We start from the raw sequence: 14529 nt of genomic DNA, 5'->3' as shown, positions 1-14529 counted from the left end.
GAATTTGAATTCTGTATTTTTATGTTAATAATGAACCAATAAATCCCGAAATGCTTTGAAAACCAAGTTTTTACGATAAGTATAAGCCGAGATACGGCAATTACGAGAGACGCAGACAGTCAGACACCCGCGTTTCTCTGCGTCTCTTCTGTCAAAAAATTCAAACGACGATAACTCGGCTCTAAATGGTCGTAGAACGTTCGTTTTTAGTTGTTTTTAGAGGAAATGTTCATTATTTTTTAGAAAAACTCAAAAATAAAAAATTTCGAAATTTCAAAAAAGTAAAGTTTCGAAAAAATCAAGTTTCTCCAATGAGTTTCAGCCGAGTTATAGTCATTTTAACATTCGAAGAAACGCAGACAATCAGACACTCTTGCTTCTCTGCGTCTCTTCTTTCAAAACTTTAAACGACGATAACTCGGCTCAAAAAAGGTTCATTTTTGATGGGTTTTAAAGAAGAACGTTAATATTTTTGGACAAAATTATACAAATCAAAATCCTTCTTTTCTGATTTTTCTGTTTTTTTTGCCTGATGTCTGATCGATCTGACGTATGTACCTGAAGAGACGTAGAAAGTCATCCAATCTACATATGTAATAGAATGTTCGTTCATCTCTGATTTTGATCTATTACGCGGATTGAAAGATCCGTACCATAACAAACCAGATCTGTATAAAACAATTTTTGAATTTCTTTTTGAAAATTACAAATTCAATCGTTTTTATTTTTTTTTTCAACGTATTAACTCTGAAAATCTGATTTTAAAAATTCAAAATCTTTATAAAGCTTTCATAACTTGAAAAAAGTATAACATTCTGCTTCAGAGTTGTTTACAGACGTTCTAAATGCTTCAAAAATGAAAAAAAATTCATGTACCTTCAAAACGACCATAACTTTCGAGTTTTACGAGTTATCACTTTGAAAATATTATTTTCAAAATTAGAAAGAATAGAGCTTCAAAATGAATAAAAACATAATTTGACCAAAAGACACTGTGCACCTTTAAACTACTGTAATTCTTGCATATTCATTTTTAAAAGCTCTAAGACAGCTAAATTCCAAAGTATAAAATTCAAGCATCTCCATCCGAAAGATCAAGTTCGTCAAACCCGGTTTTATCCGTTTTTTGATCTTAAAAAAGATCCGTAAACGAAGATAAAAATTGTGTCATTTTGCAAAAATTCTTTGGCATATAAAAATCGCCAAAAACGTCTTGGAAGATTTCTGTTCCATGGCATCAGAGGCTCATATATTTTTGTTGAGTGAAAATGCTGAATATATGAGAATGGCTACTGTAGACACTGTAGAGGAAAGGAGTGGAAAAAACATTTCCAAATATTGCTGCATATTTTTGACAATTTCCGCTTGCTTAGGAATCTATGGATTTTTTAATTTCCAAAATGAATATACGATTTTTGTGAATGGCAAAATTGTGAATTTCACTGGAGGTTTGTTATCTTTTTGTCGGAAAATTTGAATTTTCTGAAAATTTCAATTTTCAGTAGAAGATTTCGTTCCACCTTTTGTCAGCTATTATCCCAATCTTTTTGTAAGTTTTTTCTTTAAAATAACTACAAAACATGCCTAGTGTCCATTTTTGATCCTTTAAAGTTTCCAGGTGGCTCCGGAGCACAAATTAATTAGCTGTGGAATTCCAAAATCCATGTCTCAATTAGCTACTAGTATCATGTGTCTCCTTTATGACGAGGACAGTTTTATACAGGAAAATCTAAGTTTTAATGACACTTGGGCTACTACTAGCAGGTAAGAATTTTCAAAAATTAGGCTCCGCCCCTTTCATTTTCAACTTCAAGCCCTTGAAATTTCAGAAAATGCCTTGAAGACCCCGAATTTCAAAAACCAAGTCAACAACTTTTAAACGATCCGGATACAGTAAGATTCGCATTTATAAGAGATCCGATTCAACGATTTGTGTCCTTCTACCTGAATAAGTGTGTTAGGTAAATGTGCCTTTAAACTTTGGATTACTGTAGTTTTCAAATTTTTCAGCTTTGGCGGTTGTTTCGGATGTGCTGAAAAAAATTTGAGATGCTTCGTTCGGAAAACTTATAAAGTTTTGAAAAATATTTCCGATTATCGACACGGATCTAAAGATGTGGATGTGATGGCGGTGCATGCTGCACCATTATCATGGTAGGAGGACATCGGGACAGCTGGAAACACAGCATTTGAATTTTAGGATGTGCAACTTTGATAAGGAGCTCGGAAAATGGGATTTGCTAATGATAGGATCGGATTTGGAAGAAAGAAAATCATCGACTTTACATTTGGCAAATATTTTGAAGAGGCAAGGATTCAAGGACAGTTTGGTGGACAAGATCAAGAAAGATATGTCGAGTAGGTATTTTGAAAATTGGGAATTCCACATTTTGAGCTCTTGTCGAACCTAGTTCAAAATTTCCAGATCAATTATTGATTTTTCAGTTGGGGAGACCCCTCATGGCACACACAAATCATCGCATCGACAAGAAGCTGAACGTCAAATCCGCGAGGATCCATACATTCGGGACCTTCTTCATAAAATTTACTTTTTTGATTATGTCGTTTTTCCATTTAAGAGAGATGAGTTAGACAAAAAATATCAGACGAATTTCTGGAGAGTTCCAGAAAACTAGAATTTGAAAATTTAAAAAAAATTTTATTTTGGTTTTTCTTTTGTTAATAAAAATTGGCTGAATTCTCTGAAACTGGAGATGGTTTTGTGACATTTTCCGAAAAAAACGCATGGTCTTCTGATAAACATGATTCAAAAACCAAGGTTCTACGATGATTTCGAGCCGAGTTACGATCAAGAACTTTTTTTTTTGAAGAGACGCAGGCAGTTAGACACTCTCGTTTCTCTGCATCTCTCGTTTCGGAACTTCAAATTACGATAACTCGGTTCAAAACAGTCTTAGAAGATTCATTTTTAGTGTATTTTTGAGAAAATTGTGTCTGTTTTTTAGCTAATTCAGAAAATTAAACATTATTTGAAAAAATTTTTTAACACAGCCGTAATGTCATCATATGGACGGATTTGGATTTCTCGAGTTGGCCGGAAAACAAAATACGCAACATTCTCTTCCAAATGGTCCAAAAACGAAGTTTCTAAGACCATTTTGAGCCGAGTTACGGTTATTTTAAAATCAGACGCAGACAATTAGACACGAAGAGACGTAGAAAGTCAGAAACTCTCGTTTCTCTGCGTCTCTTCTTTCGAAACCTAAAATTTCCATAACTCGGCTCAAAATAGTTGTGGAAAGTTGATTTTTGATCCAGAAAATTATATACCCAGAACTTTTTTGTTGTGTAGGAATTTTTTGAAATACATCAGTAAATAAGAAAAATTTCCATCAATACAGTCCAAAAACGAAGTTCCTAAGATGATTTTGAGCCGAGTTATGGCTATTTCAAAATTTTAAGAGACGCTGACAGTCAGACACTCTCGTTTCTCTGCGTCTCTCGTTTCGGAACTTCAAATGACGGATAATTCGGATTAAAACAGTCGCAGAAAGGTGATTTTTACTGGATTCTAGAAACTGGTATTTGTTTTTTCTTGTTTTCAAAAATGAATAATTTATTACCCCTACAGTACCATCTACAGTATCCCCAAATGCAATTATTCACCTTTTATTGCGCCCACTGAAATCAATGAGTGACAATGTGAAGAGGGATGGTCCCAGACGTGTAAAGAGAACGCACTGTTTTCCCAGGAGATCAAATTTTTGCGCGCGCGTCGCTGTCGCGTTGCGTGCGATGTCTTTCTCTCCGACACTCAGTTGTTTTTCTGTCAGTTCGCTTTTCCTGTTTTTTGGTCTCTTCCCTTGCCCTGATCTCAAAATTCATAATTTTCGGTGTCAAAAAAAATGCTTCCACACATAATACAGCTCCTGGCAATGGAACATGCAAAAAATGAGTCGAAAACTGAAGAAAATGAATCAGAAAACACGGAAAATCAAACTGCCGCTCCAGAAGTTCCGAAGGGATTCGAAACAGAAACAATCAAAGATAAGGACGTTTTTGAAGAGGTTTTTGGAAAACTCTCGAACCATTTGGATCCGATTTTGTACAAGGTGAGTGGTGAAATATTTTGAAAAGTGGCTGACAATTTTATCACGAAAAATATCTAAAATTTCCTTTAAAACCCATCAAAAATGAACGTTTTACGACTACTTTGAGTCGAATTATCGTCGTTTAAAGTTTTGAAAGAAGAGACGCAGAGAAACGAGAGTGCCTGAATGTCTGCGTCTCTAGAACTTTCAAATGGTCATAACTCGGCTCATGGGCATCGTAGAAACTTGATTCTTTTAGTACTCATAATGATATTTTATGGACTCTCCGGCAAAATAAAAATAATCAGTTGACATGATAATTTTATTTTTTCGAAATTTGAACATCTACTTTCTGGTTCTCTTCTGAAAATGTTAAAGATTACCTTTAAAATTCACCAGAAATGAACGTTTTACGACTACGTTGAGCCAAGTTATCGTCGTTTAAAGTTTTGAAAGAAGAGACGCAGAGAAGCGAGAGTGTCTGACTGTCTGCGTCTCTTCAACGCTTAAAATCGCCATAACTCGGCTCACATGAGTTGTAAAAATTTGGTTTTTAGACCATTTTGATGAAAATGTTCTGTATTTTTCAATGGAAATTGAACATTTTAGAAGTAAATCAAATTTTCTTAGTTACTAAAAAAAAGCAAGAAGGATTTTGATTTGTATAATTTTGTCCAAAAGTATCAAAATTTCCCTTGGAAACCCACTAAAAATCAACTTTCTACAAGTATTTTGAGCCGAGTTATCGTCGTTGAAAGTTTTGAAAGAAGAGACGCAGAGAAGCGAGAGTGTCTGACTGTCTGCGTCTCTTCAATCGCCATAACTCGGCTCACATGGGTCGTAGAAACTTGATTCTTTTAGTACGTAGAAACTTGATTCTTTTAGTACGTAGAAACTTGATTCTTTTAGTACGTAGAAACTTGATTCTTTTAGTACGTAGAAACTTGATTCTTTTAGTAGTCAGAATGATATTTTATGGGCTCTCCAGCAAACTAAAAATAATCAGTTGTCATGATGATTTTCTTTTTTTTCGAAATTTGAACATGTTTGTTTTCTGATTTTCTTCTAAAAATATCAACAATTACCTTTAAAACCCACCAGAAATGAACGTTTTACGACTACTTTGAGCCAAGTTATGGTCGTTTGAAGTTTCGAAAAGAGAGACGCAGAGAAACGAGAGTTTCTGACTTTCTACGTCTCTTCGTGTCTAATTGTCTGCGTCTGATTTTAAAATGACCGTAACTCGGCTCAAAATCGTCTTAGAAACTTCGTTTTTGGACCATTTGGAAGAAAATGTTGCGTATTTTGTTTGCCGGGCAACTCGAAGAATCCAAATCCGTCCCTATAATGACAGAAATCTTCAAAAAATGTATAATTTTCTGAATTAGCTAGAAAACAGACAAATTTTCCTCAAAAATACACTAAAAATGAATTTTCTAAGACTGCTTTGAACCGAGTTATGAACATTTAATGTTTCGAAAGTAGAGACGCAGAGAAACGAGAGTGTCTAACTGTCTGCGTCTCTTCGACTCTTAAAATCGCCATAACTCGGCTCAAAATTATCATGGAAAATTGATTTCTGGACCATTTTGATGGAAATTTTCAATACTTCACATTGAATTTATAAAAGAATCTGAAAAAAAACCAATTTCCAGGTCACCACCGAGGAAATGAGAAGACGTCTGTTTGGTCAGGAGCACTTTAACAGTTCCAGTTTGGCGTTGAATTTGAGAAGGTAAGAAGTTTAAAATAAGTATTTCTTCTACAAATTTTGTTTTATTTTTCAGAGCAAAATCGAGAGCCGGCGGTGAGATTCTTCGAAGGGAGTTGGAGCAAAAAGGGATATCGCTGAATGTGAATCATCGCAAAATGGAGACACCGAAGCTAGTGTGTTCGTTGGTCGAGGGAGAGGTGATTCATATGGCAAAAGATATGGAGGATATTGTTGATGAGCAATATGACTGTGATCTGATTGCTCAGGAAGTCGTTGATGAGATGAAGGAGAATGAGAAGTTGGATTTCGAGGGTTTTGAGTGAGTTGGCAACTTTGAATTTGTGAAATTTGAATCTATTTTCTGAAAAAAAAGAAGAATATTTTATGCTGAGCAATGAAAAGATCAGCTTTCTAGGATGCCTTTGAGCCGAGTTATAGCCATTTCAAGATTCGAAGAGACGCAGACAGTTCGACACTATCGTTTCTCTGCGTCTCTCCCTTCAAAACTATAAATGACACTAACTTGGCTTAAAATGGTTGTGGGAAATTAGTTTTTGGTGCATTCTAAAAGAAATTTTGTCTATTTTGTAGCAAGCAAAAAATACATTTTTCGAAATTCAAAAAATCGGCCTAAACTCATCGTTAGACTATTTCACGACCTGATTTTTAAAAATTTCAAAAAAACGCCCGATTTTCTGATGAAAAAATTTCAAAAACCAAGTTTCTACGATGATTTTGAGCCAAGTAACGGCTATTTTAAGATTTGAAGAGACGCAGATAATCGGACACTCTCATTTCTCTGCGTCTCTTCTACCAAAGTTTCAAATGACGATAATTCGGATCAAAATGGTTGTAGAAAGTTGATTTTTGGTGCATTCTGAAGGACGTTTTGTCTTTTTTCAACGAAGAAATTCAAAAAGCCCAAAATTCTGACAAAAATGCATCAAAAACCAAGTCTCTACGACGCATATGAGCCGAGATATAGCGATTTCAAAATTTGAAGAGACGCAGACAGTCAGAAACTCTCGTTTCTCTGCATCTCTTTTTTTTAAACACTTCCAACGGCTCTGACTTGGCTCAAAATGGTCGTAAAAACTTGATTTTTGATGCGTCTGACTGTCTGCGTCTCCTCGAATCTTAAAATGGATGTAACACTTGTCATAAAGAGCCAAATATTGTACATTTTCTGATTTTCTCAAATTACAGAACGTGTATGTCATCTCTATCTACCGTATTCTCATCAGTCGTCCCACCACTCTCTGGAATGAGTTCAAAATCATCGGAAAATCGTAAATTCAATCATCAAATGGAGGCGTTCTCAAATGTCACTCATGGATTTGGAATCGTTTCTCAGCCGACATGGATCCGTCAAATGACTAAAATTGGAGAGAAAATGGAGGAGATTGTCAAGGAGAATTAGGAATCAAAATGACTCGTCTGTGTTAATTATTAATTGCTCATTTTATGAGAGCCACTTTCTTTTTTCATGTATAGCTCATCTCTATGGTTTCATTGAGAGCTACTGTACAATTTTAACATTTAATTTGACAGTTTTTCAAATAATAATAATAAATTTTCATCGAAGTTTCGGAACTTTTTGTTGAGAGGTATACTACCGTACAAAACTCCCAAATTACATTTTCTGGTTTTATCAGAAAACATTCTCCAGAACACACCAAAAATCAGCTTTCTACGACTATTTAGAGCTGAGTTATGGTTATTTGACGTTTAAAAAAAAGAGACGGAGAGAAACGAGAGTGTCGGATTGTCTGCGTCTCTCTAAAGCTTAAAATAGCTATAACTCGGCTCATAGGCGTCGTAGAGACTTGGTTTTTGGAGCATTTTTGTTAGAATTTTGATTTTTTTTGAATTTCTTTGTTTGTATTGTTGAAAAAAAGACAAAACTTCCCTCAGAATGCACCAAAAACCAACTTTCTACGATCATTTTGGCCCGAGTTATCGTATTTTGAAACTTTGGTAGAAGAGACGCAGAGAGACGAGAGTGTATGACTGCCTGCGTCGCTTCAAAATTGAAAATGACCGTAACTCGGCTCAGAATCATCTCAGAAACTTGGTTTTTGGACTGTTTTGATGGACATTTTTCTTATTTTCTGATGTATTTCAAAAATTTTCAAAAACTTCCTGAACAACAAGAAATTTATGGGTCACCAAATAGAAGTGCAAAAATTTTTATAGTTCTTCTGAAAATTAACATAAATTTCCTATAAAACCCATCAAAAATCAACTTTCTACGACTATATTTAGCCTAGTTATGGACATTTTAGATTTCGAAAGAAGAGACGCAGAGAAATGAGAGTGTCCGATTATCTGCGTCTCTTCAAATCTTAAAATAGCCGTTACTTGGCTCAAAATCATCGTAGAAACTTGGTTTTTGAAACATTTTCAGCAGAAAATCGGGCTTTTTTTGAAATTGTTAAAAATCGGGTCGTTAAATAGTCTAACGATGATTTTAGGCTGATTTTTTGAATTTTGATAAATGTTTTTTTGCTTGATAAAAAATATAAAAAATTTATTTTATTAGAATGCACCAAAAACTAATTTCCCACAACCATTTTAAGCCAAGTTAGTGTCATTTATAGTTTTGAAGGGAGAGACACAGAGAAACGATAGTGTCGAACTGTCTGCGTCTCTTCGAATCTTGAAATGGCTATAACTCGGCTCAAAGGCATCCTAGAAAGCTGATCTTTTCATTGCTCAGCATAAAATATTCTTCTTTTTTTTCAGAAAATAGATTCAAATTTCACAAATTCAAAGTTGCCAACTCACTCAAAACCCTCGAAATCCAACTTCTCATTCTCCTTCATCTCATCAACGACTTCCTGAGCAATCAGATCACAGTCATATTGCTCATCAACAATATCCTCCATATCTTTTGCCATATGAATCACCTCTCCCTCGACCAACGAACACACTAGCTTCGGACTGTCTGCGTCTGTTCGAATCTTAAAATGCCTATAACTCGGCTCAAAGGCATCGTAGAAACCTGGTTTTTGAAGCATTTTGAAGAAAAAAAAATTTATAATTTATTATATACTTCAAAATTTCAAAACCTATTCTTCTGGAACTTTCCAGAAGTTCGTCTGATATTTTTTGTCTAACTCATCTCTCTTAAATGGAAAAATGACATAATCAAAAAAGTAAATTTTATGAAGAAGGTCCCGAATGTATGGATCGTCGCGGATTTGACGTTCAGCTTCTTCGCGATGCGATGATGTGTGGGTGGAATGGGCGGTCTCACCACCTGAAAACGAAAATCGATAATTGATTTTTGGAATTTAGAATTTGGCTCGTTGAGAGCTTTAAAATGAGTATGAACCCTGGTTTTTCCTGGTTTTGAACTCATTTCGAAACGCGTCAAGTCCAAATTTTCAGAAAAAAAAGATAAAAAAATCAAAACCTACCCATCGTATCCTTCTGAATCTTGTCCACCAATGTTTCGTTGAATCCTTGTCGCTTCAAAATGTTTGCTAAATGCAAAATGGAAGATTTCCTTTCTTCAAAATCCGACCCCATCATAAGCAAATGCCATTTTTCAAGATCCTTATCGAAATTGCACATCCTAAAATTCAAATTCTGTGCTTCCAGCTGTCCCGATGTCCACCTACCATGATAACGGTGCAGCATGCTCTGCCATCATATCCAAACCTTCAAATCCATGTCGATAATCAGAAATATTTCTCAACGTTTCATAAATACTCTGAACGAAACATCTCATATCCTTATTGCAGTTGAAGCAAAAGTCAGTGCTGCAAAAACTACAGTAATCCTATTTAAAGGGACAGCTTACTGTATGCACTTATCCAGGTAGAGGGACACAAATCGTTGAATTGGATCTCTTATAAATGCAAATCTCACCGTATCCGGGTCATTTAAAAGTTGTTGACTTGGGTTTCGGAATTGGGATTCTTCCTGGCATTTCCTGAAATTTCAAGGGCTTCCAAATGGAACTAAAAGGGGCGGAGCCTATTTCGAAGCTCTTCCGACGCTAAATTCAAAAATTCTCACCTTTCAGTGGTCCAGGTATCATTTAAGCTATTATTTTCCGCTGAAAAACTGTGCTCATCATAAAGGAGACACATAATATTAATGGTTAATTGAGACATGGATTTTGGAATTGCACAGGAGATCAATTTGCTCTTCGGAGCCACCTGGAAATTTGAAAATTAGGCTCCGCCCCTTTCTCTGGGTCCTAGGCATCTTTATACTCATCTTGAAGCGCACAATGAGCCAAATTCAAACTTTCTAGGTTCAAAACTTAATTTTCAAAATTAGGCTCCGCCCCTTTTCTTGGACCCTAGCCATGTTTATACTCATTTTGAAGCTTGAAACCTGGCAAATTCAAATTTCCTATCTCAGCCCCCAAAGAAATCCAAATAACTCACCAAAAATTCATGATAATAGCTGACAAATGGTGGAATGAAGTCTTCTACTGAAAATTGAAATTTTAAGAATACTTAAAATTTAAGGCAAAAATCAAACCTCCAGTGAAATTCACAACCTTGCCATCCACATAAATCGTATATTCATTTTCGTAATAAAAATATCCATAAATCCCTAAACAAGCGGAAATTGTCAAAAAGATGCAGCAATATTGTTTATAGTCTCTGCCAGTGCCTACAGTATCCATCCTCTGATATCCAGCATTTTTATTCCAGAAATATGTTTGGATTGCTGACGCCATAGGAAATCCGCCGAAACAAAAATCTGTCGATTCTTTTTTGGGGATTTTTATATGCCAATGAGTTTTTCAAGATGACACAATTTTTATCTTGGCTTACGGATCTTTAAAAAAAACCAAAGATCGGAGAAAACCGGAGGAAACCGGGTTCGGTGAAACTCATCTTTCCTGGCGGTTGGGAAATTTGAATTTCAATAATTTTCAAAAATGTTCTTGATTTTTTAAATCTGAAATTTAGTTCTCATTCAATTCAGCTTTTTAAGAGCTTCAAAATGAATATACTTATGGCTTGGTCACAATATTTTAAAGGCGCATGCGGCAATCTAGCTTACAATTAGAGCTTCAAAATGATTATAGGTTACAGTAGTTTAAAGGCGCATAGAAGATTTTTAGAAAAAACAAACATGTTTATACTCCTTTTGAAGCTCTTTTCATGTTTATACTCCTTTTGAAGCTCTTTTCTTGCTGATGCTGAAAACATGAATTTCAAGTCGAAAAATGCAAAATTTATAGTGGTTTTAAATTTAAGATAAATTTGGTATCTTCGTTTGCGGATCTTAAACAAAAAAGAGAAATGAGATATTTTTGACCAACAACCAGGCTAGATGAAACTGATCTATCTGGCAGTGGGGGGATCCGAATTTTGTTATTTTCAGTCTGGAATTCCGATTTTTGAATCTGGATTTTTAAGATCTTCAAAAGGAACATACTAGGTTACAGTAGTTTAAAGGCGCATAGAGATTTTCAGAAGCAAACATGCTTATACTCATTTCGAAGCGCGTTTTTCGCTGCATTTTAAATGACAAATTTCAAGTTGATAGCATGAGAAATTCGAATATTATAATCGTTTCAAACGTAGAATATAATTGATTTTATACTTATTTGAAAGCTTTAAAAAAGCTGAATCCAAGAATATTTTTTTCAAATCATTACCTTACAAATTTGAGAAATTATAGCCCATTAAAATGATAACTTTTTAGGGACCAATGTTTTTTGGTTTTTCATTTTTCTGCCTGATGTATGTGCTTGATCGATATCTCACTACGAATTTCGATTTCTAAATGTGTTCATTAGAGACACACCGAATGGATACTATCTTCGATTTTGATCTATTTTCAGAGGTTTGGCGACACATTGGACGACTTGGAGATCCACATCTGTTTAGATTGATTCCAGATTTTCTGGCAAAATTTTCAGTTTTTTTTTTCAGTTTTACAATTAGTATGAACACGTCTTAAAGGGGCGGAGTCTTGTTCTTTGTAATCTAAATTTTTCATGTTCTTCATCATTACAATGTTTCAGATTTTTGAACAAAAGCAGGGAAAAAATCAGCTTTTTAGGTGGACTGGGAGTCGAGATACCGTCATTTGAAGTTTAGCCGACTAGAGAGTATGGGGAAGGAGGAGAACGCAGGCAGCGAGGCACTCTAACTGCCTGCGTCTCTCCTAAACTTCAAACGCCCATATCTCGGCTGCTAGATGAGCTAGAGAAGTGATTCTTGAGCTATTTTGTGACATTTTTCACCGGGTTTCAGGTTATGTAGAAATGTTTCAAAATTTTGCACGAATTGAAAAAAACGATTAAAAATTTATAAAAATTTATTAAGAACAAGTAGTTTATATTTTCCAACGAAAATCCATTTTCAACCAGTATACATAAAAGTAGATCGACCATCATTTCGAGGCTTCATCATCGATTTCTCTGGTTTTCCTGCAACTTTTGATTTTCCAATTTTGGATTTCCTATCGATTTTCGATTTTCCCTCGATTTTTGAATCCCCGCCAGTCTTCTCAGCACTTCCAACGACCGATTTGGGTTTGGATTCAATGGATGCCGTTTTGCTAGCACCTTCTTCCATTTTTGATGGTCCTTTCTGTCCAGACGATGGTTTATTTGGTTTCCGACAAAACAAGAATAGATTAATTCCAACGGCCACGAAGAATATGATTCCGAAAGCCAACTTTTTAGGGACCAATGCTTTTTGGTTTTTCATTTTTCTGTCTGATGTATGTATTTGATCGATACTTCACTACGAATTTCGATTTCTAAATGTGTTCATTAGAGACACACCGAATGGATATTATCTTCGATTTTGATCTATTTTTAAAAGTTTGGCGACACATTGGACGATTTGAAAGATCCAAATCAGTCTAGACTGATTCCAGCTGTTCTGGCAGAATTTTCAGTTTTTTTTTGCAGTTTTGCAGTTAATATAAACCAGCTTGAAGGGGCGGAGCTTCATTCATTTTAATGTTATACTTCTCAAGTTGTTCATTTTTACAAGATTCCAACTTTTGAATCAAAATTTCTGTGAAAAAATCAGCTTTCTAGCTAGCCTGGGAGTCGAGATACACTCATTTGAAATTTGAGCGGATAGAGAGTATGGGGAAAGGTGGAGAGCACAGAAATCGAGAAACTCTAACTGCCTCCGTCTCTCCAAACTTCAAAGCGCTGTATCTCGGCTCCTAGGTGAGCTAGAGAAGTGATTTTAAAACTGGAAGACGTAGAATAACGCACTTAATAATATAAAATTATTTTTTTTTGAATTTTATTGAAAATTGAAAAAAATTTGAACAAAATTTATTTTTTCTGCATAAACCAACTTTGCCATGATGATTTCTCGGGCTGGGATTCTGAAAAAAACTGATTTGTTTTTCGAAAATTCCAGAAAAATCCTAAATTTTACCCTTTCTTCCATAATCTTTCATGCAATTTTCAGTAGTTTTTGGATCCTCATAACACAAACTTTGCTTATTTTTCTCCAATCGTTCTGAAATTCAAATTGCATTTTCAAAATTCAAAATCTGCTGGAAACCCGCTTCGAAATGAGTATAATCACCCTTCGAAAGGGGCGGAGCTTATGGAAAACTACAGTACTCAAAAAAATGGAATTTAAAGACGCATACCTCCTTCTCAATCGACTGCTTTCTTTCATTCAAATTATTGGTTTCATATTGAAATTGATAATTTTCGCATGCCTCCATTTCTGGAAATTTTGAAAAATTCAAACAATTCAAAAAAAAAGTTGGAAATTGAAAATTTTGAAAAAAAGACATTTTGTGAAAACTTTGGAACTCAAAAACAGAAAAATTTAGAATTGAAAAAAATAGAAAAAATAGGTAAATTTTCAATTTCTGATTTATTTTTCTCTTATCACTCCCATATTTATAGTGTCACCTGATAAGGTGAAATGATGTTTTATTTGTGTGTTCTGGAGTATAAAATTGAAAAAAAAACCGGTTTTTAGGGGGCAAAAATATGTCTAGACAGTATCCCAAATACATCCTGGTTTGCAATTTTTTCTGATTTTTGAATTTTTTAAAATTTAAAAATTGGAAAAATATAACTCTTTTCAAATTTTTGAAGTTAAAGGTGGGGGACATGAAAAACATAATGTTCTCGAAATTTCGTTTAAATATGCCTCTCGAGGAGTTGAACGTGTGGGACGAGGATTGAGGGTGCGGCGCCGCTACCGACTGAGCCACGCGGGCAAAGAGAAAGTGGTCGCCCGATTGCATACATAAAGGCGAAGATGACAGATGTACGCAGAGTGACATTAAGCGTTGTACACCGTGACGGTAGAATGCATACTCTGGCCCCAAAAATCCCCCGTAAAATCTCCTGTCCCCCCACCTTTAAAAAAAAACTTTTAGAGATCAAAAATTATATATATTTTTCTAAATTTTTTGTCAGGTCACATGCTTTTTTTCTATTTTTGCAAACTTTAAGTAAACAGTTAAACGGTTTTTGGATTTTTTTTTTTGAATTTCTCCATTTATTTTTTGGCGCGAAAAAATTTGAAGTTTCAAAGTTTCGGCTCCAGGACACTTCGAAAGTGTGGTAATACGGGCGAATGGGCGAATTTCAGACTACAAAAACTATTTTAGGGTTTTCAAATGTGCTTTTTCCTGATAGAACACATTCTGATATTCAAAAAAATCCAAAATTTAATTTTTTTGAAAAAATTAAATTTTTTTTGAAAAAATTAAATTTTGGATTTTAATGATTTTAATTTGGATTTTAAAAATTTAATTTTTTTTGAGAATTCCACCACAGGGCGAGAA

At 34.8% G+C, this 14529-nt stretch overlaps 5 protein-coding genes across 5 annotated transcripts; 2 read left to right on the top strand and 3 right to left on the bottom strand.

Moving 5' to 3' along the window:
- Nucleotides 1-1231: 1231 nt before the first annotated feature.
- Nucleotides 1232-2636, top strand: CBG24016 (the record flags this gene model as incomplete). Its single annotated transcript, XM_002647994.2, has 7 exons — nucleotides 1232-1448; nucleotides 1503-1549; nucleotides 1619-1764; nucleotides 1830-1961; nucleotides 2011-2154; nucleotides 2201-2358; nucleotides 2446-2636. 7 exons carry the CDS (start codon nucleotides 1232-1234, stop codon nucleotides 2634-2636), a joined length of 1035 nt encoding a protein of 344 aa, XP_002648040.2.
- Nucleotides 2637-3866: 1230 nt separating this feature from the next.
- CBG24015 lies at nucleotides 3867-7186 on the top strand (the record flags this gene model as incomplete). Its single annotated transcript, XM_002647993.1, has 4 exons — nucleotides 3867-4073; nucleotides 5708-5787; nucleotides 5840-6085; nucleotides 6973-7186. 4 exons carry the CDS (start codon nucleotides 3867-3869, stop codon nucleotides 7184-7186), a joined length of 747 nt encoding a protein of 248 aa, XP_002648039.1.
- Nucleotides 7187-8549: 1363 nt separating this feature from the next.
- On the bottom strand, nucleotides 8550-8591 carry CBG24014 (the record flags this gene model as incomplete). The annotated part of the gene is made up of 1 exon (XM_002647992.2): nucleotides 8550-8591. One exon carries the CDS (start codon nucleotides 8589-8591, stop codon nucleotides 8550-8552), a length of 42 nt encoding a protein of 13 aa, XP_002648038.2.
- A 246-nt stretch (nucleotides 8592-8837) lies between these two features.
- Nucleotides 8838-10468, bottom strand: CBG24013 (the record flags this gene model as incomplete). The annotated part of the gene is made up of 7 exons (XM_045240864.1): nucleotides 8838-9028; nucleotides 9189-9346; nucleotides 9393-9533; nucleotides 9575-9706; nucleotides 9865-9935; nucleotides 10170-10216; nucleotides 10267-10468. The coding sequence occupies 7 exons, from the start codon at nucleotides 10466-10468 to the stop codon at nucleotides 8838-8840; spliced, it is 942 nt and encodes a 313-aa protein (XP_045091231.1).
- Nucleotides 10469-12107: 1639 nt separating this feature from the next.
- Nucleotides 12108-12458, bottom strand: CBG26679 (the record flags this gene model as incomplete). The annotated part of the gene is made up of 1 exon (XM_045240863.1): nucleotides 12108-12458. One exon carries the CDS (start codon nucleotides 12456-12458, stop codon nucleotides 12108-12110), a length of 351 nt encoding a protein of 116 aa, XP_045100670.1.
- Nucleotides 12459-14529: the final 2071 nt, after the last annotated feature.

Source organism: Caenorhabditis briggsae, assembly GCF_000004555.2.
Source record: "Caenorhabditis briggsae AF16 supercontig from assembly CB4, cb25.NA_078, whole genome shotgun sequence".
Taxonomy (NCBI): Eukaryota; Metazoa; Nematoda; class Chromadorea; order Rhabditida; family Rhabditidae; genus Caenorhabditis; species Caenorhabditis briggsae.
This window is presented reverse-complemented; position numbering and strand designations above follow the sequence as displayed.